The sequence below is a fragment of the Neophocaena asiaeorientalis genome, unplaced genomic scaffold (genome assembly GCF_003031525.2).
Source record: "Neophocaena asiaeorientalis asiaeorientalis breed wild unplaced genomic scaffold, Neophocaena_asiaeorientalis_V1.1 scaffold138, whole genome shotgun sequence".
NCBI classification, from domain to species: domain Eukaryota; kingdom Metazoa; phylum Chordata; class Mammalia; order Artiodactyla; family Phocoenidae; genus Neophocaena; species Neophocaena asiaeorientalis.
Window position 1 is genome coordinate 4,418,198 of NW_020172632.1, and position 23,915 is coordinate 4,442,112.

Here is a 23,915-nt window from a genome sequence, read left to right on the forward strand (position 1 = left end):
AACACATTTCAATCTGCCATTTGACATTTCCATAGCTAATACTCATTTCTTATCAAAACAAACAAAAACAAATTAAATAACCTCATAACTTTGGCATGGCTTTCATTATCTTAATTAGCATACTTAAAAGTATTACTAATTATCAACAGAAGTTTACATAAAGCCAAGATAATAATAACCAATCTGTTGTTATTACAAATTATTCCAACATTTTTAAAGCTAATTTTTCTTTCATAAATTTAAAACAAATTGTCTTGGAATGAAGAACTGGAAAGAGTCTAGCTTACTCACCTGATGCAAGAAAAAATAATCTGATTTCATTTAGTTTACTAAAATGCAAACTGCTAAGAGTGGGAAGAGACACTTTGCTTGAGAATTAAATTTTCTGTATTCTTTGCAACAAAAAATGTAACAATAAAGTATCTTTTAAATATTTGTATTATTTTGATGAATTTGAGGTGGACAAAATATAGTAGCTTTCTGAACTAGAACCCTACATCCAATTTCTAATAAAAGGCAATTTGATTCAACTACAATATATGCAATAGACTTTTCAGGCAATATGTAAAGTCAGTCATCAACTACGAGATTATTTTGTTTATGGGGAAAAAGCATTCCAAGTTCCAAACAACTGACTTTAAAAAACAAACCTTCAGAACTTAATTTGTTCTGAGGCAGGGGATACGTATATGTATATGCTACCTCTCAATACAATATTTGCTTTCATATCATAATTTCAAGCACTGTACACAGTAACAGAAAAGCTCTGAATAAATGTAAAAGGAGGCACAAATTCTTCAGAGTTACTGCTTACTATAAGTTTACAAGCTTATAAGTTCTGAACTACAGAAACTATGGGATCTTTGGTTATCTTAGTTTTCCCACTCAAAGGCTGTGCAATCTTGCTAAACTACTTTAGTTCTTAATATAATCACCTGTTTAAAAAAAAATAAACTAAAAGCAAAAACCTCTGTGATTCATACGGGAAGATATGAATCTTTAACTCTTTAACTTTAGCCTCTTTAACTCTATAGGTGTATGATTTATGAAAATAAATGTCTTACTTGTTTGGTATCTGAGAGAAGATTTCAGTCACCCACTTTTCTAAAGTATCCAGTGTTTCTTCGTGGAGAGGGCAGGAAGGAGACAGGGAAAGGCAGTGTTGTTATTAAAGGTAGAAATGCAATTATATTTCTCACAGATCTTTAACTATAAAACAAAGGAATACTTTAGTTTGGGCATCACTTGCCACTCCTTAATCAGTAATAGGAAAAATAATATTTAAGAAAACCTTGAGACACATATAATTTTGTTAAGACTCCTTTATTCTTTCTCCCTGGCAAAGTTAGAAAAAACACACAAGTAGAAAAAAAGTTTTTGTTTATCATTAGGCTAGATGAAGGACCAAGAGATAAAAATACATCAATCATCCTCCTACCCCATTCCAAAACTTACTTCCTCTAGGAAGGTTTCTCTTAATTAACCTACACTACCCTTCTCAGCAGCTCATCAGTACTATTATACTCCATTTACTTTACATTAATTTACACTTGCTGTGGTTTTAATATATGTCTTCTTAGGCTGATATGATTTCTATCTTCTTTTGATTATTTTCTTATATTTCATAGAAATTCTTCTGAAATTTCTAGTAAAACAGGAGATCTAAATGAAAAAGGAAACCTTTTAGCTTTATCCCAGTGACTCGTTACCATCACTGGATAGTATTTGTTAGTTTCACCAGCTACATGACTTTCACTAATTCTCAAAAGAGATGCCCCAGTATATAAATACAAGATGCAAATTAGACTAATCAAGTTCTGAATTTACTCTATACTATTTATACTGATATTTAACTCAAATGATATAATAAATGCTGAAGCTCCGAAATCAACTGACTCTAGATTGGACAAGGTTTTCTAATCAAACACGTGGGGCTTATTTTAGAAATCTGCAACAAGCGTTAATATGCTCATATTTGTTATCACAGAGGAAGAGAATGAAAAAGAATCAATACCTAGTTGAAGAAAAATGCATGTTCATGACAGATTTGAAAACAAAAATTAAAAATTGCAAATTAATATTACATACCAAACATAGAATTGCCTATTTTAATAAGTGCTGTAAAAGGAATCTAGAAGCATATTTGTAGTTTGAGTGCCATACCATATCTGTAACTTTATGTTCAAGTTAACTTTAGTGGACTACTTTTGATCCTAAACACAAAAATATTTTATAATTAAGTGCCAAGTCAGCTCTGATCTTAATTTTGACAACGAGAGACCAAAATTTTATAAAAAGAAGAATCACATTAGGGTGAGAGGATTAGTTTTTCAAAAAGAAATATACAAACTATAAGGTATTGACATATCAAAATGAATAGTTCAGCAAATGACTGACTTTGAAAAACAGCCTAAGGAGATTAAAATATAAAGAAAACAAAAGAAAGGTACTATGATTTCTTTAATGAGAAAAGTTGACACAACATTATTTTCAGTAATGATAAAAGAAGGAAAAGAGTAGAGGTATTGACCAGTATTATTACATTTAAGATACTTCTGCTAGCATCACCATGACAGACTTCAATTAATCATGTCATTTTACTGAACCCTATGTAAGGATGAAAAGACAAACACTGTGCCCTTTAAGAGTTTATGATTAATACAGATTAAATGCAAAACCAGAGATAACAGAGGCAGCAGCCAAATGTGGCTTAAAAGGCCAATTCATGGGACTTCCCAGTGGCGCAGTGGTTAAGAATCTGCCTGCCAATGCAGGGGAAACGGGTTCGAGCCCTGGTCTGGGAAGATCCCACATGCTGAGGAGCAAACTAAGCCCATGTGCCACAACTACTGAGCCCGTGTGCCACAACTACTGAAGTTCATGCACCTAGAGACCATGCTCCACAAAAAAGAGAAGCCATCGCAATTAGAAGCCCGCAAACTGCAACGAAGAATCGCCCCCGCTCGCCGCAACCAGAGAAAGCCTGCACACAGCAATGAAGGCCCAACACAGCCAAAATTAAATAAATAAATAAATAAGTTTATTAAAAAAGAAAAAACAATTCATGATCAATCAGTACATTAATACACTCATAGACTAGCCTGGAGTTAAGACCTATGTCTATAAAAGAAAAAACATTTGCCTGAGAATCAGATGATTTTGTGCTTCCCTGAGCTTTGCCTCTTCAAATTCTGATTTTCTTTAGTTCATATTAGGATCAAGCACTAAAGTATTGTAAATTAACAGTGAACTGCAACATTGATACGACAGACAAATCCTAAGAAAGCACTACTTCCAAATAATTTTAAGGGCCATAGTAGACAATATTACCTTTGGATTGAACCACTAAAGTCATGTAATGAGCAGAATAGTAACGCATCCAGAATTCTCTCAATCTAGCATGTGTATCAATATTATTTCTTTTTGGTTCATGTTTGAGAGTCTCAGCATTTCCTAGAAAAAGATGGAAAAGATTATAGAAATAACTAAGTTTATTAAGTCTCCACACTGACAATGCATCCTTTGCCACTATATTTAACTAATGAAATAACCCAAGTGACTCAAAATATTGAAACAGTGTATAATAATAAGACAAAAATTCATAAGAAACAATTTCAAAGTATATTTTAACACATAAGGAATTAATCTCTAGTTGGCAATACCTTAACAACAGTAATTGCCTTAAGCTTCCTTTCTTAATAATTAGTCTACTATTAGGTTTTATCTCTTAATTATTTTAGTAATATTCTGTATAATTCTTAAAAATAAACCACATAAAGCAAGGATGACATACAAAGTGTATATAACTGTACAAACAAGCAAACAAGCAAATCATCCTTTGAATGAAGTACCATTTAGATCAACTCATTCCAGATTCTACTCTGTGGTCAAGAGGATTAATATAAGGCTATAATAACTGAATTCTAACACTAAGAAAAAGCCATAATAACTGAAATCTAACACTAAGAAAAAACCATTATGAAAAACCAGATACCATTTAAACAGCTTAACAATTAAACAAAATTAGGTCACAGCTCAAAAGCTACTAGAGAAATTATTGCTGAATCTCTGTTGATAACTGGAAATGTCAGGTTGGGGAAGAGCACACACTTTATAACCAGATAAACAGAGGTTCAAATCCCACATCCACCACTATCATATTTAAGAAAATTAACTTCTCTGAGCCTGTTTCTTTATCTTTAAATGGAGATTATAATGGTACCAAGCTCGTAACATTGTTATGATGATTGAATGGGATAATTCATGTAGTGTTACCAGAGCATCTGGCACCCAGAAAACATTCACAAAATGTTAGGTGCTATTCCTCATATATCCAATGTTAGAGAACCAAATATAGGCATGCTGAACTACTTTCTATTTGAAAAGCTTCCTACCTATCCTAAAAGGTAAAAGGTACCTAGCTACCCTACCTTTATAACTTTCCATTCTTTATAAACTTTTCATATTCTCAATCTTCCTTAACTAGAAAACATGAAGTAGATGAAGTATTTAGTATCTTACCCCAAAAAAATTTCCCCATAGGATGTCCAGGTCTAGCAAGGCTTCCAAACAACATTTCCTTTCTGTTTGCATCAGAGGGTCTTGCAAGTTGATATTCTGTCAGTTTTAAGGAAACACTTTTAATAAAATGAAATTCAGTATCTTGCTTTATTATCTGGAAATTCAAGCTTAAAGAACTGAAAGTAAGGAAGTAACAAAAATTAATTTTATGAATAAAGTGTAGTAAGACTGAAGCAGGGAAATCAATGATCTAGGACAAGTTCTGTGACTTAACATATTCTCTAACTTTGGGTAGTCAATTCACCTTTCTAGAGATTTTCCCTTATTTTCAAATGTAACAGGCAGTTAATAATCTGAAGGTTATTATTGTGAGAACTAAAGTACTGCCTGCCATATCAGTAAACAAAAGATGTTGCAGCCATCAAGCCATCACATTACAGCCACAGGGACGGTGCGCCCTCAGGAAGCTCAGGATGAGAAAACATAGGATACTGGACCCAGATAGCTGCGGTGCCTATCAAAGGAATGATTTCAGTGAGCCCAGACTCTTGCATCTTCCCGTACATAGAAAAGCGCTAAATTCCTTAACTTGAGATATCTCAGTTTCTTTTACTAACAGTAATCTTCTGATGTTCCGACTACCTGGTCTTTTGTTGCAAAAAAATCCTATATATCCTAGCTCCCCCGCTTGCCTCTTTGGAACAGTTTTCTCAGCGTTATCTGAGATGCTGTGTCCCAGGCTTGAAGTCCTCAGAAAATCCGCCAAATAAAACATAACTCTCAACTTTTAGGTTGTGCTCTTTTTTTCAGTCAACAGATGCTATGTCCAAGATCTTACTGATGAAAGTGCCAAGAAAATGTTAAATCAAACTCCTTACTGTCTGGGAAGTTTGTCATATATATTGTTTAAATCTCCTCCAAAGCCAACTGTGTTGGTAATAAAGTATTAATGGTTAAAAACAATCACTTTGAAGTCAGAAGTATCTTGGCTAGAATCCAAGTTCTGCCATTTACTAAACTATACAACCTTGAGAAAGTTATCTAACTTCCCTGATTCTATTTCTCATTTATAGAATGGAGTTACAAGTACCTAGCTCACAGGATTCTTATAAGAATTAAATAAGATATATTCCTTCAACAAGTATTTACTGAACATCATGCAGCAGGTACTACTAAAACTAGCTGCTGGAGGCAGAAGGTTCAGAATCAAAGCAGAGACAAGATATCAGGCCGAAGAGTTAAGAAACAATTTTTGAAAGAGCACTTCTAAGCCTCAGTTTCATTGTATGTCAAATAAGGATAATGGAGGTAATAATCATAACAATGCACATAATAAGTGCTCAATAAATGTTAGCTATTTTGGGGGGGGCTTCCCTGGTGGCGCAGTGGTTGAGAGTCTGCCTGCCGATGCAGGGGACACGGGTTTGTGCCCCGGTCCGGGAAGTTCCCACATGCCGCAGAGCGGCTGGGCCCGTGAGCCATGGCCATTGAGCCTGTGCATCCGGAGCCTGTGCTCCGCAACGGGAGAGACCACAACAGTGAGAAGCCCACATACCACAAAAAAAAAAAAAAAGTTAGCTATTTTTTTTTAATCATAGGAGTAATGGTAAGGCATTACAAATGTTTAATAAGGAGAGTAACATTATCAGATCTGGACTTCACTAAGTTCATTCTGGTTGTAAATGTGGAAGCAAAAGTATAGACAGGGAAACTGATTAGAGGCCATCACTGTTATACTTGGTAAAGAGAGTGGAAACTAAAGTGGTGACAGAAGAGATGGAAAGAAGCAAAAGTATATTCAATAAAACACTTCAGTTATAAGCCATGAAGTCTAAATCAAAGATGAGACAGTAAAAAAATATATACATTTATAATTTCCATACCTGGAAAACATATATAGTAAAAAAAATATACATTGCTTCAACAGAGTAAATTTTTTAAATCTCTGTAAAAATTATGAAGATATGGCTGTAACACAGAAGAAACAATTCCATTATTAAGGTGACAGGCTGAATAATGGCTCCCAAAGATGGCCACATCTTAATCTCCAAAACCTGTGAATGTGTTACCTTATGTGGTAAAAGGAACTTTGCAGTGTGATTAAATTAAAGATCTTGAGAAGGGGAGATTATCCTGAATTATCTGGGTCCCAATGTAATCATAGGGTCCTTAAAAGAGAGAGGTAAGAGGATCAAAGACAGAAGATATAAAGACAGAAGCAGAAGTCAGATAGCAAAGAAGATTCTACACCCATGGCTCTTCAGATAGTGAAAGGAGCCATAGTCTAGGAAAGTAGGTGGTATCTAGAAGGTGCAAAAGGCAAGGAAACAGATTCTCCCTTGGAGGCTCCAAAAGGAATGCAGCCCTGAGGAAATATTTTAGACTTCTGACCTCCAAAAGTTTAAGAAAATAAATCTGTTGTTATTTTAACCCTGAGTTTCTGGTAATTTGTTACAGCAGCAACAGAAAACTAATGGAGTAGACATATAAACATACCTACAAAAAGTGATTTAGTACCTCCTACAACCGATAAAAATAGAGTATAAATACTGAACACTTAGAGAACACACTCAACCACTTGATTATGTAAAAAAAGTCTTTGGCCATATCCTCAGTCTCAATTACTAAGGTACAATATGCAGGCAATTAAACATGCTTATGTAAAAGTATGAACAATCATTAAAATAAAGAGCTAATCATTAAAAATAATTTTTTTCTCTATAATTTTCTTTTAGCAATAAGTTAATCCCATTTTAAAACCTACCCTGTGGACATTTATGAGCTCCTGTGATTAAATGTATTCAAGAAAATTATAAAACACTGAACAGACCTATCTGCATTGTGCAAATAAATGCTTATAAATTTGTGTGTATAACCACTCCACTAAAAGATTAGACCAAAAACAGATTGTCGATGCAGGGCATGGTGATAAAGTAACGAAGGTAAAACAAGATAATAAATTTAAAACTCAGGAAAGAATCTCTTCCATAAGCAGGTGGAGAGGAATAAAGGAAAAAGAAAATGAAAAGATGATTCTACCAGGATAGCTGAACTTCCTTTCAACTCCTCTCACATTGAATGGGCCATCCAAGCATGCAGGCAACTAAAAACATGCGAATGAGATGAGAATGATAGAATAAAGACTATCACATCTGAATAGAAGAAAATAACATCTGATTATTGAGCTTTCAAAAATAGATCTCATTATTTGCAGATATTGATTTTGGAAAAAAGAAAAGCTAAGATGTATGAATATAATACTGACTTAGACCTGGCCTAGAGCTGTTAACTCTTAATGGTCTGCATACTATACACGTTAACATGTAAAACTGTTAAACATTTTGTGGTTTTAGCCAAGATAAATTTATACTGTGTTCACAATAAATATCTATCAATGTATAAATATTGAGTCTCCAAATGATCTTGTTGTATGTTCATAGAATCTAAACTTAGCTCTTGTCTTATTTATAATTTTCTGATGTCTTATAAATGCAAATAAAAGAATAATACATCATAAACAGTATGCTAAAAAGCAAAACTGGCTAATGAATACTAGTTTATTATACAAGTTAAAATTTAAGACCTCTCCCATCTCCCTAATCTCAAGTAAATCCTTCATACTTAGAAGGTTAAGTAACTAATGATATATACCTAGCTATTTATATCAGATCACAAATTGAAATCTAGGTCTCCTATCATCAAAAACAAACAAAAAAACAGAGCCTTTAGCTTAAGTTCATCTTAAACCAAAACGACTTATTGTATGTGAGTGTGTGTGTACATACCATATATCACATATGTACATATATACATATATTTCTGCATAATATTCAAAATATAATAAAATATATTCTGAATTAAACTTGTAAAATTAAATTACACGTTTAATCTTTCTTTTTTGGCCGCACCACACAGCTTGCGAGATCTTAGTTTGCCGACCATGGATTGAACGTGGGCCCTGGCAGTAAAGCGCTGAATCCTACCACTGGACTGCCATGGAATTCCCTAGACGTCTAACATTTTAAATGCCAATTTCGACCCACTCTAGAAACTGTATAAAGAAAAACACACTTGAAAGAATTAAAGACACAGAATATAGTTCCTAGGTCCCAAAAAGTAGGGAAGGCTTTTGGAGTTTTCCTTAGTTATTTTGGTTTTTCATGTATTCAACAAATACTTATCTGGGCCTATGAAAAAACAGACACTGTGGGTAGGCAAGTAACAAAAATGAAGAAAATAAATCCTTGATTATAAGGAGCTACTAGAACCAGGAGGAATCTAACTCCATTCCACCCTCTTTTACAAATAAATTGAGGGCCACAGTTAGTGACATTTCTATAAGTAAAACACAGTTTGCTGACTTCAAGACAGTTCTTTCCAGCCATCTGCAGTTTATTCAGCCTAGTGAACGCAATAAGTGATTATTAGAACTAGACAATCAAGCCAAGAGGGAAAATGCTACAAAGGGAAGAACTAGTACAGAAACCTGGCCTCTTCAGCTATGCAAGCCAAGCCTAACCTATGTGAACTAGAAATCCCCCCAAGTCTACTGTTACATGTTTCTAATACTAAAATAAGGAAGCAGGGTTAATCTGCAGTGGTGCTATTTACTGGTACTTTGTAATTAAGGGATATGTGCAGCACAGTTCTCTAATGAACCTGCACCCCATAGAGACACACAGCCTTCCTTACGGTCTTCAGTATTTAAATCACAAAGATAAGAAAAACTGTCAAAAAGTAAAATTAAACGCATTTCCTGTTCAGGAGTTTAGTTTCTTCATCCATAAACATACCACGATTGTTTTCAGAACTACAGAAACTCAACCCACAAAGCACTGACACACAGAGGCAACAAAAAATAAGCTATTTAAATATCAGGATGGTGCTTAAAATAAAGCCTCAGAGAAAATGCCTCTTCATACAAAAAGAGTATGTGAACTTTTAAAGTTTTAACACCCAGTATTAGCTTTAAGAATTAGGCTCTTATCCTGCAAAAGGTCAGTCACTGTGGTAAAACCCTCAAAAAACAAAGGCTGAAAAATCGAAAATCTACCATTCTTTGACTTATTTCAAATATATACTGAATTAGACATTTAATGGCTTCAAAAATAAACATGACATATCTATTTTAACTTAGCCCTTTATAATATAAAGAGTGACAAAGAATAGTAAATGTGCTAAACGACTGGATCAATGAAGGAAAAAGCAGCAAGACATAAAGCACTTACCACTATCAACAGCTTCAACTTCCCGGTCAATTGCATCTCTGATCATTAGTGGATGGATGAAGAATTGGGCCCATCTGAAAAAAAAAAAAAACTGTTTGGTAAAAGCTTTTCATCAGTCAACATCTACTTTTTTTAATTAAGAAGCTTTACTAAGATGGAGATTTAGTTCATAATCATGCATATAAAACCTAAACAATACACAGTATTTCTAGATTTTAAAGTCTACAAACTACCTTTTTTCTATTATGAAATATAATACCCAGACAGAAAAGTATTATATATAAAACATGGGCATATAGACTATAAGGTAAACACCTGAGTGGCCACCACTCAGATCAAGAAATAGACCACTGTCAGAACTCTAGAAGAACCCAGCAGCCACCTTATCCTCAGAGTTAATATCATGAATGTTACAGGTATCACTTCTCTGCTTTTCTTGATAGTTTTACCACATATATATGTATTTCTAGGCTGGTGTTTCTTGATCTTTTTATTTTTCCATTATCAACCCTAAGTAGCCTTTTCAGAAATTTTCTTCTAATCACTCCCCTATGACATTTTTACACACATATACAATCTGTTTACATATTTTATGTGTATCTGTGATTTTATAAATAAAAAGTATCTGAGGCCTACTTTTTTTAACTTTTTAAGTTAAAATTTTTTTTAATTAATTTATTTTTGGCCGTGTTGGGTCTTCAGTGCTGCACGTGGTCTTTCTCTAGTTGTGGCGAGCGGGGTCTACTCTTCGTTGTGATGCGCGGGCTTCTCATTGCAGTGGCTTCTCTTGTTGTGAAGCACGGGCTCTAGGTGCACGGGCTTCAGTAGTTGTGGCACGCGGGCTCAGGAGTTGTGGCTCGCTGGCTCTAGAGCGCAGGTTCAGTACTTGTGGTGCACAGGCTTAGTTGCTCCACAGAATGTGGGATCCTCTCAGACCAGGGATTGAACCTGTGTTCCCCGCATTGGCAGGCGGATTCTTAACCACTGCACCACCAGGGAAATCCCAAGTTAAAATTTTAAAGGCTATTAGTATTTCACTTAATTTTATAACTGTATTTGCTGTTTAATGTAATATATTCCTTATATAAATTGTGATGCATCAAATTACATATGCAAATTAACAATTTATATAATAACAGCAATGCAATCAAGTTTTTAAAAAATTAAACTCATTTTTCCAACAAAACACATTGAAAAAATTAATTTCTTACAATATTTAATAAACTTTGAACTTTTGCTTGCTCTGAGAAGAAACTTTTAATTTAATTAGCTACTAGATACTCATTAAAATATTACTGACATTTTTTTCTTGTCGGTACTTAGTATAACTAATGAAGGGTTGAATAACTTTTGTTGAACTAAATAATAAAACAGAATATTTTTATTTAATTCTAAAAATCAAAGTCACACACAAAAGCAGAGAGAGGATCAAACATAACATCCACAAGGCAGCCAATGGCAACCAACTGACACACACAGACCACCTCTAGTGATGACTTCAAGATCAGTCATTTGAAAGTCCTCCAATCATCTATCCACCACAATTTTGTACCCCTGATCTTGCAGACTCTCTGCATATCTTTCACAAAGTCAATGTCAGAGTAAATGGTGCTCAGGTGATATTTGAGAAAACTCAAAAAGAAATCAAACACTAAGATTTTGCAGGTAGGGTTAAGCTTTGGAGGGCCACAAACCATTATAATATCAAATGTTTTTTCACCTTCAAAACCAATTTTTGCCACCAAAAGAAACAGTATGAACCCTGCCAAGAATGCATGTTCTAGACAATATAGGTTCGTTTTTGAACTTCATATAAATGGATATACAGTGTATGTATTCTTTGAGTGATTTATTTAACTCAACACTCTTTTTAGTAGTCATTCATGATGCTACATGTGGCTGTGGATCATTTATTTTCATTGCAGTAGAATATTCCACTGTATGAATTTATTCATCCATTCTACTGCTGGTGGACATTTGGGCTGGTTCTGGGTTTGAACCATTACAAACAATGCTGCCATAAACATTCTTATAAATATGTACCATGGCACATGTTCACAAATTTGTCTAAATATATATCTGAGAAAGGAACTCCTAGGTAATAGTATATGCATCAAATGTTCTACATCACTAGGTAATAATCAAACTTTTCCAAAGTGATTGTGCCCATCTACACTTGCATCAGATCATCCTCCAATCCTTTACAACATCACCCTCACTTGGTATTGTCAGACTAAAATTTTTTGCAACTTTTAGGAGGATAGTTAAATCTCATAATGGTTTTAATTTACATTTTCCTGATTGAACATTTTATATATTTATTAATAATTTGAATTTCTTATCTTGTAAAATGCCTGTTTAAGGGTTTTTTTCTATTGGGTTGTATTTTTCTTACTGATCATAATAATATATATATAATTATCCATTTATATGATATTATCATATATAAATTATGTTACATACAATTACATATATAATCTAATAATTAAATCTCTGGTAGTTATTCTAAATATAAGTCCTCTGTTACTTACATGTGTTGCAAATATATTCTCCCACTTTATACTTGCTTTTTTCATACTCTATGTTATCTTTAGATGAACATAATGTACTATCATTTTTCTTTATGTTTTGTTTTTGCATCTTGTTTGATAATCCTTACCTAAGGCTAAAGTCAAGCTTACCTATAAAACTTTTAATTGTACTTTTCACTTTTTGGTCTATAATCCACATAGAATTGATTTTTTTGTGCATGTTGTGAGATAGGGAGTCAATTTTGGTTTTGCCTTTATAGAAGCCCAACTGTCTCGGCATCATTTTTTTAAAAAGCCCTTTCACCACTGCTCCATAATGCTCCTATCAAAAATCAAGTCTCCACATATGTGTTGGTCTATTTCCATTCCAAGAAATATCCTGTTCCATCATCTCTTTGTCTAGCCCTCTGCTAACACCCCAATGTCCTAATTACAAAACAAATCTTAATATCTAGTAGGTCAAGTCCTGCTACCTTGTTATTTTTCCAATTCAAAAGTATCTTGTCTATACTTAGCCCTCTGCATTTCCTTATAAATCTTAGAGTTAGCTTGTCTATTTAAGACTAAGTAAATCTTCTGATATTATGGTTGTGATATCACTGAATCTGTACATTAAATAGGAAGATTAATGTCACTAAAAGAAAAAAAAGGCTTCAGGGAATTCCCTGGTGGTCCAATGGTTAGGACTCCGGAGCTTCCAATGCAGGGAGCACAGGTTCGATCCCTGGTTAGGGAACTAGGATCTTGCATGCCGTGCAGCATGGCCAAAATCAAAACAAAACAAAAAAACAAGGCTTCAAATCCATGAATAGTATTTCTCTCAATTTATGTAGGTCTTTTTAAATATCTCACAATAAGGTTTTAATATATTCTCCATGAAGAGGTCTTACACATAATTTTTGGGATGATTCTTGAGTGTCTGATTATTTGTGTAGCTTTTATAAACTTTTTAAATTTTAATTTCTAACTGTTGCTGATACATAGAAGTTGTACTTTTATATGTTAAACATAGTATCATTTTTAATTTTTGCATATCAAGCTATCTTATTAAATTCTGTTAATGTTACTAATTTTTATATGTAGAAGATTTTAGATTTTCTATGTTCACAATCATATCATATGTTTTGACAGTTGTATATTTTGCTTATTTTTCTTTCTTGCCTAATATAATAGAATGATGAACAGAAGCAATCACAACCCATATCTCTGTCTTGTTCCTGATCTCAACTTGGAATCTTTCAAGGTTTCACCATTAAATATAAGGTTTGGTTTAAACTATCAAATATCATATTGAGAAAGCTGCCTTATACTCTATTTGCTAAGAGCATCTTTGTGAATAGATACTGAATTTCACCACGTAATTTTTTTCTACATATACTGAGACATGGTTTTTCTCCTTCAATCTGACAATGCGATGAACAGCACTGATTTTCTGTTAACCCTACCTCATATTTCTAAGATGACCCCAACTCAGTACTGCTATATCAGCCTGTTTGTGAATCCGGTCTATATTTTTTCTTATATTACACTTTCTTATTTCTTAAATCAAGGTCATGCTACCTTCATAAATGAGGGAGGAATTATTTCTTCCTTCAATTTTTTGTACGACTCTAAACAAGTTTATTTTTGAGAAGAGTTTTTATTACTGACTGATTTAATGATTATAAGAGTATGAAAACTTTTAAATTATAATTTCTCTTATGTGGGTTTTATAAATAATATTACTAAGAATTTGTGAACGCCATCTAGTTTTTTCATTTACTGGAATAGGTTGTTCAAAATACCTTACTGTATTTTCAATATGTCTTAATTATTTTCCATTCCTGATATTTGCACATACTCTTCTTTTTCCCTGACCAGTCTCATGAAATATTTACCTATTTTGTCAGTTTTTTCAAACCAACATTTAGCTTTCTTGAAACTACCATATGTATATTGTTTCTATTGAGGAATAATTCACATACCACAAAATGCCCTTTTAAAGTACATAATTAAAGGGATTTTACTACATTCACAGAATTGTGTAAACATTACCACTATCTAATTTCAGAAATTTTTCATTAACCCAAAAATAAACTCTGTACCCATTAATGGTCATTCCCCATTTCCTCATCCCTCCAGCCCCTGGCAAGCACTAATCTGCTTTTGGTCTCTATGGATTTGCCTATTTTGGACATTTCATATAAATGGAATCATACACTATGGGGCCTTCTGCATCTGGCCTCTTTCTCTCAGCATAACGTTTTCAAGATTCATTCATGTTGTATTACTTACCAGGACTTCATTCCCTTCTTATTGCCAAGTAATATTCCTTTGTATGGATGTGCTACATTTTGTTTATCCATTCATCAGTGGATTGACATTTAGGTTGTTTCCACTTTTGACCTATTATATATAACACTGCTACTAACACTCATGTAAAAGTTTTTGTGTAGATATATGTTTTCAATTCTGTAGAGTATGTATACTAAGAGTGGAACTTTTGGGTCATATGGTAACTCTATGTTTAACTTTTGAAGAAGTTTTCTAACTACATTTTCTAACACAGCTGAACCACCAGCAATGTACGAAAGTTCCAATTTATCCACACATTCACCAATAATTGCAAATGTTCTTCTTTTCAAAGTGGTATCTCATTGAAGTTTTTTTTTAATTGAAGTATAGTTGATTTACAATGTTGATTTCTGCATACAGCACAGTGACTCAGTTATACATATTCTCTTCCATTCTGATTTATCACAGGATATTGAACATAGTTCCCTGTGCTATAAAGTAGGACCTTGTTGTTTATTCATTCTATGTATACTAGTTTGCATTTGCTAATCCCAAACTCCCAATCCTTCCCTCCCCCACCCTCCTACCCCTTGGCAACCACAAGTCTGTTCTCTACGTCTGTGAGTCTGTTTCTGTTTCGTAGATATGTTCATTTGTGTACTATTTTAGATTCCACATATAAGTGATATCACATGGTATTTGTCTTTCTCTTTCTTACTTCACTTAGTATGATATTGCTGCAAATGGCATTGGTTCATTCTTTTTTATGGCTGAGTAATATTCCATTGTATATACATACCACATCTTCTTTATCCATTCATCTGTAGATGGACATTTAGGTTGCTTCCATGTCTTGGCTATTGTAAACAGTGCTGCTATGAACACTGGGGTGCATGTATCTTTTCAAATTAGTTTTTGTCTTTTCCGGATATATGCCCAGGAGTGGGACTGCTGGATCATATGGTAACTCTATTTTTAGTTTTTTGAGGAACTGCCATAATGTTTTCCATAGTTGGTGGGAATTTATATTCCCACCAACAGTGTAAGAGGGTTCCCTTTTCTCCATACCTCTCCAACATTTATTATTTGTTGACTTTTTAATGATGGCTATTCTGACCAGTGTGAGGTGGTATCTCATTGTAGTTTTGACTTTCATTTTCCTAGTGACTAAGATGTTGAGCATATTTTCATGTGCTTATTGGTCACCTGAATATTTTCTTTGGAGAAATGTCTTATTCAAATCGTTTGCCCATTTTAAAATTGGGTTATTTGTTTTCTTATTGTTGAAACTAAAAGTTTTATATATATTCTGGATACTAGCACCTTAGCAGATAGATGATTTGTAAGTATTTTCTTCCATTCTGTGAGTTGTCTTTTCACTTTCTTCATAGGACCCTTTAAAGCAAAAAAGTGTTTACTTTCAGTGGAGTCCAGTTTATCTAGTTTTTCCTTTGTTGCTTCTGCTTTTGATGTCATACCTGAAAAACTATTGCCAAGTCCAAGGTTACAAAGATTTATGCCTATGTTCTCTTTAGAGTTTTATAGTTTTTGCTCTTACACTTAAGCATATGTCTCAATTTGTTAATATTTGTATATGGTATGAACAAAGGATCCAACATCATTCTTTTGCATGTGGATATCCAGTTGTCGCAGTAGCATTTGTTGAAAAACTATTCTTTCCCATTGAATTGCCTTGGCACCCTTGCAACTGACAATAAATGTTAATGCTTTATTTCTGGAGCCTCAATTCTATTCCACTGAAGTATATGTCTATTCTTATGCCAGTACCATGTTGCCTTGATTACTGTAGATTTGAGTAAGTTTTGAAACTGGGAATATGAGTCCTTTAACTTTGTTCTTTTTCAAGATAATTTTGGCTATTCTTGGTCTCTTCCTTTCCATATGAATTTTAGAATCAGCTCATCAATTTCTTCAAAAAAGACAGCTGAAATTTTGATAAGGACTAAGTTGAATCTGTAGACCAATTTGGGATGTATTGTCATCTTAACAATATTAAGCCTTGTAATCTATGAACATGGGATGGCTTTCCATTAATTTAATTTGTTCTTTAATTTCTTTCAAAAAATTTTTGTGGCTTTCCACAAACAACTCTTGCACCTCTTTTGTTAAATTTATTCCTAAGTATTTTATTCTTTTTAATGCTATTGTACAAGGAATTTTCTCTTAATTTCATTTTTGTATTTTTCATTGCTAGTGTATAAAAATACAACTGATTTTTGTACAATGATCTTGATCCTGCAACCTTGTTGAACTTGATATTAGCTCTAATAGTTCATTTGTGGACTCTGTAGGATTATCCATATACAATGAGTTCCTATTATTTGTGGTAGTTATGTTTTCTAAAGTTGTCATGACTGCTGAATTAGCGAGTATTGAATGACTGTCCTAGGAGTAATACACATACACAGATTATGATCTTAAATCCTAAAGGTATATCTCATTCTAGTTGATTCTCTTTTCTTTATTTCACAAAAGAGAAAATGAGGTTCAGAAGTGTTAAGGAAACTGCCTGAGGCCACTTCCCCAGTGGGTACCAGAGTTGGGACTCAAACTCCATAGAACTGGCTCCAGAGCCAGAGCTTCTCTTACTATATTGTACTGTCCCTTATCCTATGGCCACTTCTGTATGAAAGCTGAAACAAAAAGGTAGAGTGTTGCCTTTTTCAACCTCAGCTGAGAAGGTGTGTGTCAGGCAACTCAAATTTTTCACAACAATTTTCAAATTTTTTCCCAAATTTTTCACATGTCCATGAATGACTAGAAAAGCACTGCAAGTATTCATTTTGGAGTTACAAATAAATTTTAGTGAGTAGGTGAATTCTCCACAAATAATGAGAATCATCTGTACAAGATTATGCCATCTGCAAATAGAGATAGTTTGACTTCTTTTCGAATCTGCATGATTTTATTTCATTTTCATGTCTAACTGCTCTAGCTAAAACCTCCACTACAATGTTGAATAGAGGTGGACAGGGCTGATATCTTTATCCTAATCTTTGGGGAAATGCTTTCAACCTTTCACCATTAAGTATGATGTTAATTGTGGGTTATTCAGATACCCTTTATCAGGTTGAGGAAGTTCCCTTTTATTCCTAGTTTATCAAGTGTTTTATCATGAGAGGGTGCTGGATTCTGTTAAATGTTTTTTCTGTTTATATTGAGATGAATTTTGGAATGTGTTTTTGTCCTTTCTTCTATTAATATGGCATATTATGTTGATTGGGTTTTGTATGGTGAACTAACCTCACAATCCTGGGATAAATCCCACCTGGATTGTGCATAATCCTTTTTATATGTTGCTGGATTCAGTTTTGTGGTTTTGTTGAGGATTTCTGCATCTCTATTCATAACAGATACTAGTCTGTAGTTTTCTTGCGCAATGATTGTCTAGTTTTGATATCAGAGTAATACCGGCTTCATAGAATGATTTAGGAAGTGTCCCTCTTCTTCTATATTTTGGAAGAATTTATGAAGCATTAGTGTTAATTCTTTAAATATTTGGTAGAATTCACCAGTGAAGTCACCTGGGTCTACACTTTTCATTTGGTAAATTCTTGATTACTCATCCAATCTCTCATTACAGGTCTATGCAGATTTTCTGTCTTCTTAAGTCAGTTTCAGTAGTTTTGTGTCTTTCTAGAAATTTGTCCATTTCGTCTCAGTTATCTATTTGTTGGCATAAAATAGTTCATAATATTCTATTATACTCTTTTTTATTTTGGTTAAGCTCATACTAATGTTCACTCTTTCATTCCTCATTTTAATAATCTGAGCCTTCCTTTTTCTTGGTTAGTCTAGCTGAAAGTTTGTCAATTTTGTTCATCTTTTCAAATAACCAACTGTTGGTTTTATCTTCTATTGTTTTTCTATTCCCTATTTATTTCCACTCAAATTTTTATTATGTCCTTCCTTCTGTTTACTTGGGTTTAGATTGCTCTTCTTTGCCTTGTTAATTAAGATGGAAGTTTAGGGTCACTTAAGATCTTTTTTAATGGAGGTGTTTACAGTTATAAATTTCCCTCTGAGCACTGGTTTTGATGCATCCCATAATTTTTGTATATTGTTTTCATTTTCATTAGTCTCTATTTTTTAAATTTCCCTTGTGATTTCTTTTTTGATCCATTGATTATTTAGGCTAAGGTTGTTTAATTCCTACAGATTTGTGAAATTTCCCAAATTTCCTTCTGTTACTGATTTCTGATTTCATTACATTATAGCTAGAGAACATACTCTGTATAATTTCATCCTTTCAAATTTACTAGGAATAAATTTATTTTATGACCTAATATATATCTATGCTGGAGAAAAATACATGCTGCACTTGAGAAGAATGTGTATTTTGCTGATTTGGGGTGAAGTGTTCTGTAGATGTCTAGTTAGTTTATACTCTTGTTCATGTCTTCTGTTTCTTGTTCATCTACCTAGTTTGTTCTATCCTTTATTGAAAGTGGGATATTTACATTTGCAACTATTATTATTTAATTGTGTATTTTTCCCCTCAATTCTGTCAGTTTTTGCTTTATGTATTTTGAGGTTCCTTTGAAAGATGAACTTATGTTTATAACTGTTATACCTTCTTGATGAACTGACCCTTTTATCATTACAAAATTCCCTTGTCTCTAGTAAAAAGTTTCATCTTAAAGTCTTATTTTGTCAGATATTAGTTCAATCACTCCAGCTCCCTTTTAATTACTATTTGTATGTATATCTTTTTTCATCTTCTTATTGCCAACCTATTGGTGTATTTTACTCTAAAGTGTGTCTCTTACAGACAGCATTTATAGCTGACGCATGTTTCTTTCCCCAGTCTGCCAGTACCTTGTCTTTTAATTGAAATGCTTAACCTGTTTACACTTAACTTAATTACTGATAAGACAGGATTTATATCTTCCTTTGCTATCTGTTTACTGTAAGTCTTATGTCTCTTTTCCCCTCTATTCCTCCATTGCTGACTTCTTTTTGTTAAAATAGATATTTTCTAGAGTACCATTTAAATTCCCTTGCCATTTCTTTTACTATATTTTTTGAGTTATTTTCTTAACTAACATCTTAACTTATAACAATTCATTTTGAATTAATACCAACTTAACTTCAGTAGTATACAGAAACTTCGCTCCCATATACCTGTTCTCTCTCTCTTCCTTTGTGTTATTATTGCCATACAAATGATGTCTTTATACATTACATGCCTATCAACACAGATTTATAATTTTTGCTTTATACAGTGTTATCTTTTAAATCAGATAGGGAAAAAATTACAAAAAGTATATTTATACTTTCTTTTATATTTACCTATATAGTTACCTTTACCAGTATGCTTTATTTCTTCATGTGGATTTCAGCGTCCTTTCATTTCAGTCTGAAGGACTCCATCCATCTATTATGTCATATAGAGAAGATCTGCTAATGACAAACTTAAAACTTGGTTTTTAACTCATCTGAGATTGTCTTAATTTCTCCATTTAGAAGGATATTTTTGCTGGATATAAAATACATGGTTTGTAGTCTTTTTCTTTCAGCACTTTGAATGTGTCATACCATTGCCTTCTTGCCTCCATGATTTCTGAGAAAGCACCTGTTTACATTATTGAGATTAACTTTTATGAAAAAAGCTGCTCTTCTCTTGCGACTTTCAATATTCTTTTTACATTTGGCTTCTGACAGCTTGATTATAATGTGTCTTATTGTGAATGTCGTTGTTGTGAATACCACTGTGTTTATCCTTCTGGAAATCCTTGAGTTGCTTGAATGTGTAGATTTTGGTCTTTTATCAAATTTGGAAAGAGTTTGGCTATTATACCTTCAAGAATACTTTCTACCCTTTTCTCATTTCCTTTTGGAATGCCTATGATACACATGTTAGTATGCTTGATGGTGTCCCACAGATCTCTGAGGCTCTGTTTATTTTTCTTCATTCCTTTTCTTTATTTCTGTTCCTCAGACTGGACAATCCCAACTAACCTTTCTTCAAGTTTGTTTACTCTTTCCTCAGCTAACTCAAATCTTCTGTTGAGCCCTTCTAGTTAATTTTTCATTTGAGTTGTACTTCTCAACTCCAGAATTTCTATTTGGTTCTATTTAATAATTTGTATCTCTTTATTGATGTTCTCTATTTAGTAAGACATCATTCTCATATTTTCCTTTAGTTCTTAGACAGTTTTCTTTAGCTCTTTGAACATAATTAAAATAGGTGATTTAGGGTAAAGAAGATGTGGCACATATATACAATGGAATATTACTCAGCCATAAAAAGAAATGAAATTGAGTTATTTGTAGTGAGGTGGATGGATCTAGAGTCTGTCATACACAGTGAAGTCAGAAAGAGAAAAACAAATACCATATGCTAATACATATATATGGAATCTAAAAAAAAAAAAATGTTTCTAAAGAACCTATGGGCAGGACAGGAATAAAGACGCAGATCTAGAGAATGGACTTGAGGACACGGGGAGGGGGAAGGGTAAGTGGGGACGAAGTGAGAGAGTGGCATGGACTTATATATACTACCAAATGTAAAATAGCTAGTGGGAAGCAGCCACATAGCACAGGGAAATCAGATTAGTGCTTTGTGACCACCTAGAGGGGTGGGATAGGGAGGGTGGGAGGGAGATGCAAGAGGGAGGAGATATGGGGATATATGTATATGTATAGCTGATTCACTTTGTTATAAAGCAGAAACTAACACACCATTGTAAAGCAATTATACTCCAATAAAGATGTTAAAAAAAAAAAGGTGATTTAAAGTTTTTGCCTAGTAACTCCAGAATCTAGGCCTTCTTAGGTACAGTTTCTATTGACTACTGTTTTTCTGGTGTTCAGCCATACTTTCTGCATCCCTCATAACTTTCTGTTGAAAACAACATTTTAAATAATATAATGTGGCAACTCCGTAAATCAAGATTCTCCTCCCTCCCCAGGGTTTGTTATTATTGCTGTTTGCTGTTCTTACTGTTTATATATTTAGTACCTTTCTTAAACTAATTCTGTAAAGTCCATATTCTTTGGCAAGTACAACCACTGCTTGGTTAGCTTAGTGATAATCTTTGGTTGAGGAGAGATTTCATTAAATGCCTTGCCAAGGGGTTGTCTGTGCATATTGGGGGATGCTTTCAACATTCAGTCAGGCAGTTTACAACTCTGCCTTAGCCATCACATCCTGCTTGCCCAGAGACTCAAGGTCAACCATGGTGACAGCTTAAGGCATTCTTAGGTCTTTCTTGAGCATGCACACAGCCCTGGACATGACACAGCTATATGCACATATGTGACCTTCAAAATTTCCAGGAATATACTGGAGCTTTTCAAAGCCCCTTAGGATATCTCATTTTCCAGTTTTTCCTTTTAAGCTTTTTGAATAGCCTATTTGTTTGCCCCAACTGTTATCCACTGCCTCAGGTAGTCATAAAGGTAAACAACTTCCATCCAAATGTTTTCAACAAATGCCTCCAGAGAAAGATTTCTGCAAATGGGTGAGCTCCCAGTCAGGCCAAATACATAAAAATCCGTGAATGGTGGTTCCCAGGAAATTACCAGACAGGTCAAATAATGAAGATTCTCCAGAATGATGTTTTTAGAGAGCTCTAAATCCATCCAGCCCCCTTCAGTGGCTGCTTAGACTGCTGTTTTTTACTGAGATTGTGGGACCTCTTTGTTTTCGAGACTACTGTAGAGCTGGGTAGAGGGCAATGGAAATAGGGCAAGTTAAAATGCCACAAAACTCACTGTTCTTAGTAAGATTTAGTCACTCACTTGAATAAATACTCCTTGGATTGTTGCAAGTTTTGGTTATTTCTAGAGTTCTGAAAAAGTTGATTTTGACAATTTTTGGCAATGTTCTCATTGCTTTTATAGAGGAGGGGCTTTTTGGAGGTCCAATTTCACCATTCTTCTGAGGTCAGTCTGCTTTTTATTTCACTTATTTTCATCATTTCTTTCTTCTTTCTTTGGGCATACTTTGCTGGTCTTACTCAGACTACCTGAGATTGATCAGCTCATTAATTTTAAGCCATTCTTCTTTTCTAGCATATACATTTAAGATTATATATTTCCCTCTAAGTACTACTATAGCTGCATCCCACAACTTTTGTTCTATAATATTTTTATAATTCAGTATAAAATACTTTCTAATTTCTGATATGCTTTCATCTTTTACCCAGGTGTTTCTTAGAAATATATTTAATTTCCAAACATAAGGCAATGTTCTAGTCGGTTTTCTGCTTCTGATTTCTAGCTAAAATTTAACTGTACACTGTGTTCAGAAAACATAATTAATATGGTTTCAATGCTTTGAAATTTGAGACTGAACTTGTGGCTTAAAATAGGGTCAACTGAAAAATTTTTGTAGTTGGAAAGCGTTAATTAGGCATTCCGTATACATCTATGAAAAAAAGTGGTAATCCTTTTGTTATAATCTTCTACATCCTTATTGATTTTACGGTTGTTCTATCAATTACTGAGAAAGGGGTGTTAAATCTCCCACTGCAGTTGGTTACTTGTTCATTGGTCTTTATACATGATTTACTGTGAGGCTATGTTAGTAGATGTGTTCAAACTGGAAATAATTATGTCTTCCTAGTTAAGTTTTATCAATATGAAGTGAGCCTTTTGAGCAACAGTAATATTTTTTCCAAGCCTTACATCTAAGTCTTGAAAACTATTTGATTGGGTTTTTAAAAATCCAGTCTGACAATGTTTAATTGGAAATTAATCCACTTACATTTAATGAGAATTACTGTTATATATGGATCAACATCTACCTCCATCCTACTTTGTACTGCTTCTCCCACTTGTTCTGTCTCTCCTACTACTTTTTTTTCTTTGAATTTATTATTAAAAAGAATTATTCCAAATGCTTTCCCTGTACTGGTTTGGAATTTTTACACTCAAATTGTGTTCTTTTAGAAGTTACCCTTTAAAATATTACATGTATCCTTTTAACATCAATGTCTAATGTTAATACCTTATAAAAATACCTTTTTCTCCATCATCATTATTCCTGATTGATATGTTATTGTTGTTTTAATTCTATATACTTTTTAAGTTTTTTAATTACTGTTTTAAGTAATCAATGTTCATTTATATTTATTCATATAAAATGACTTTCATTGTTCTATCTTTCTTTGCCATCTCTGATCTGCATTTTCCTTCTGCCTGAAATAAATTCTTTAAATTTCCTTTGGTAAGTTGGCTGGTGGCACACACTCTCAATTGTGTGTCTAAAGGTCTATTTTACAATCATTCTTACAAGGTATTTTTTGCTTGGTGTAGAATTAGTGGTTGGTAGTTATTTTCTTTCAGGCTATTACAGATATCCCACTATCTTTTTTTTTTTTTTTTTTTT

The 23,915-nt window shown here is 33.5% G+C and overlaps 1 protein-coding gene across 1 annotated transcript in view; it reads right to left on the reverse strand.

Moving 5' to 3' along the window:
- NRDC (nardilysin convertase) overlaps positions 1-23,915 on the reverse strand; it is a 91,483-nt gene that overhangs the window by 35,527 nt on the left and 32,041 nt on the right. Inside the window, 4 exon segments of the mRNA XM_024739337.1 lie at positions 1,065-1,122; positions 3,331-3,453; positions 4,522-4,617; positions 9,750-9,823. Coding sequence (XP_024595105.1) covers positions 1,065-1,122; positions 3,331-3,453; positions 4,522-4,617; positions 9,750-9,823 — 351 coding nt within the window.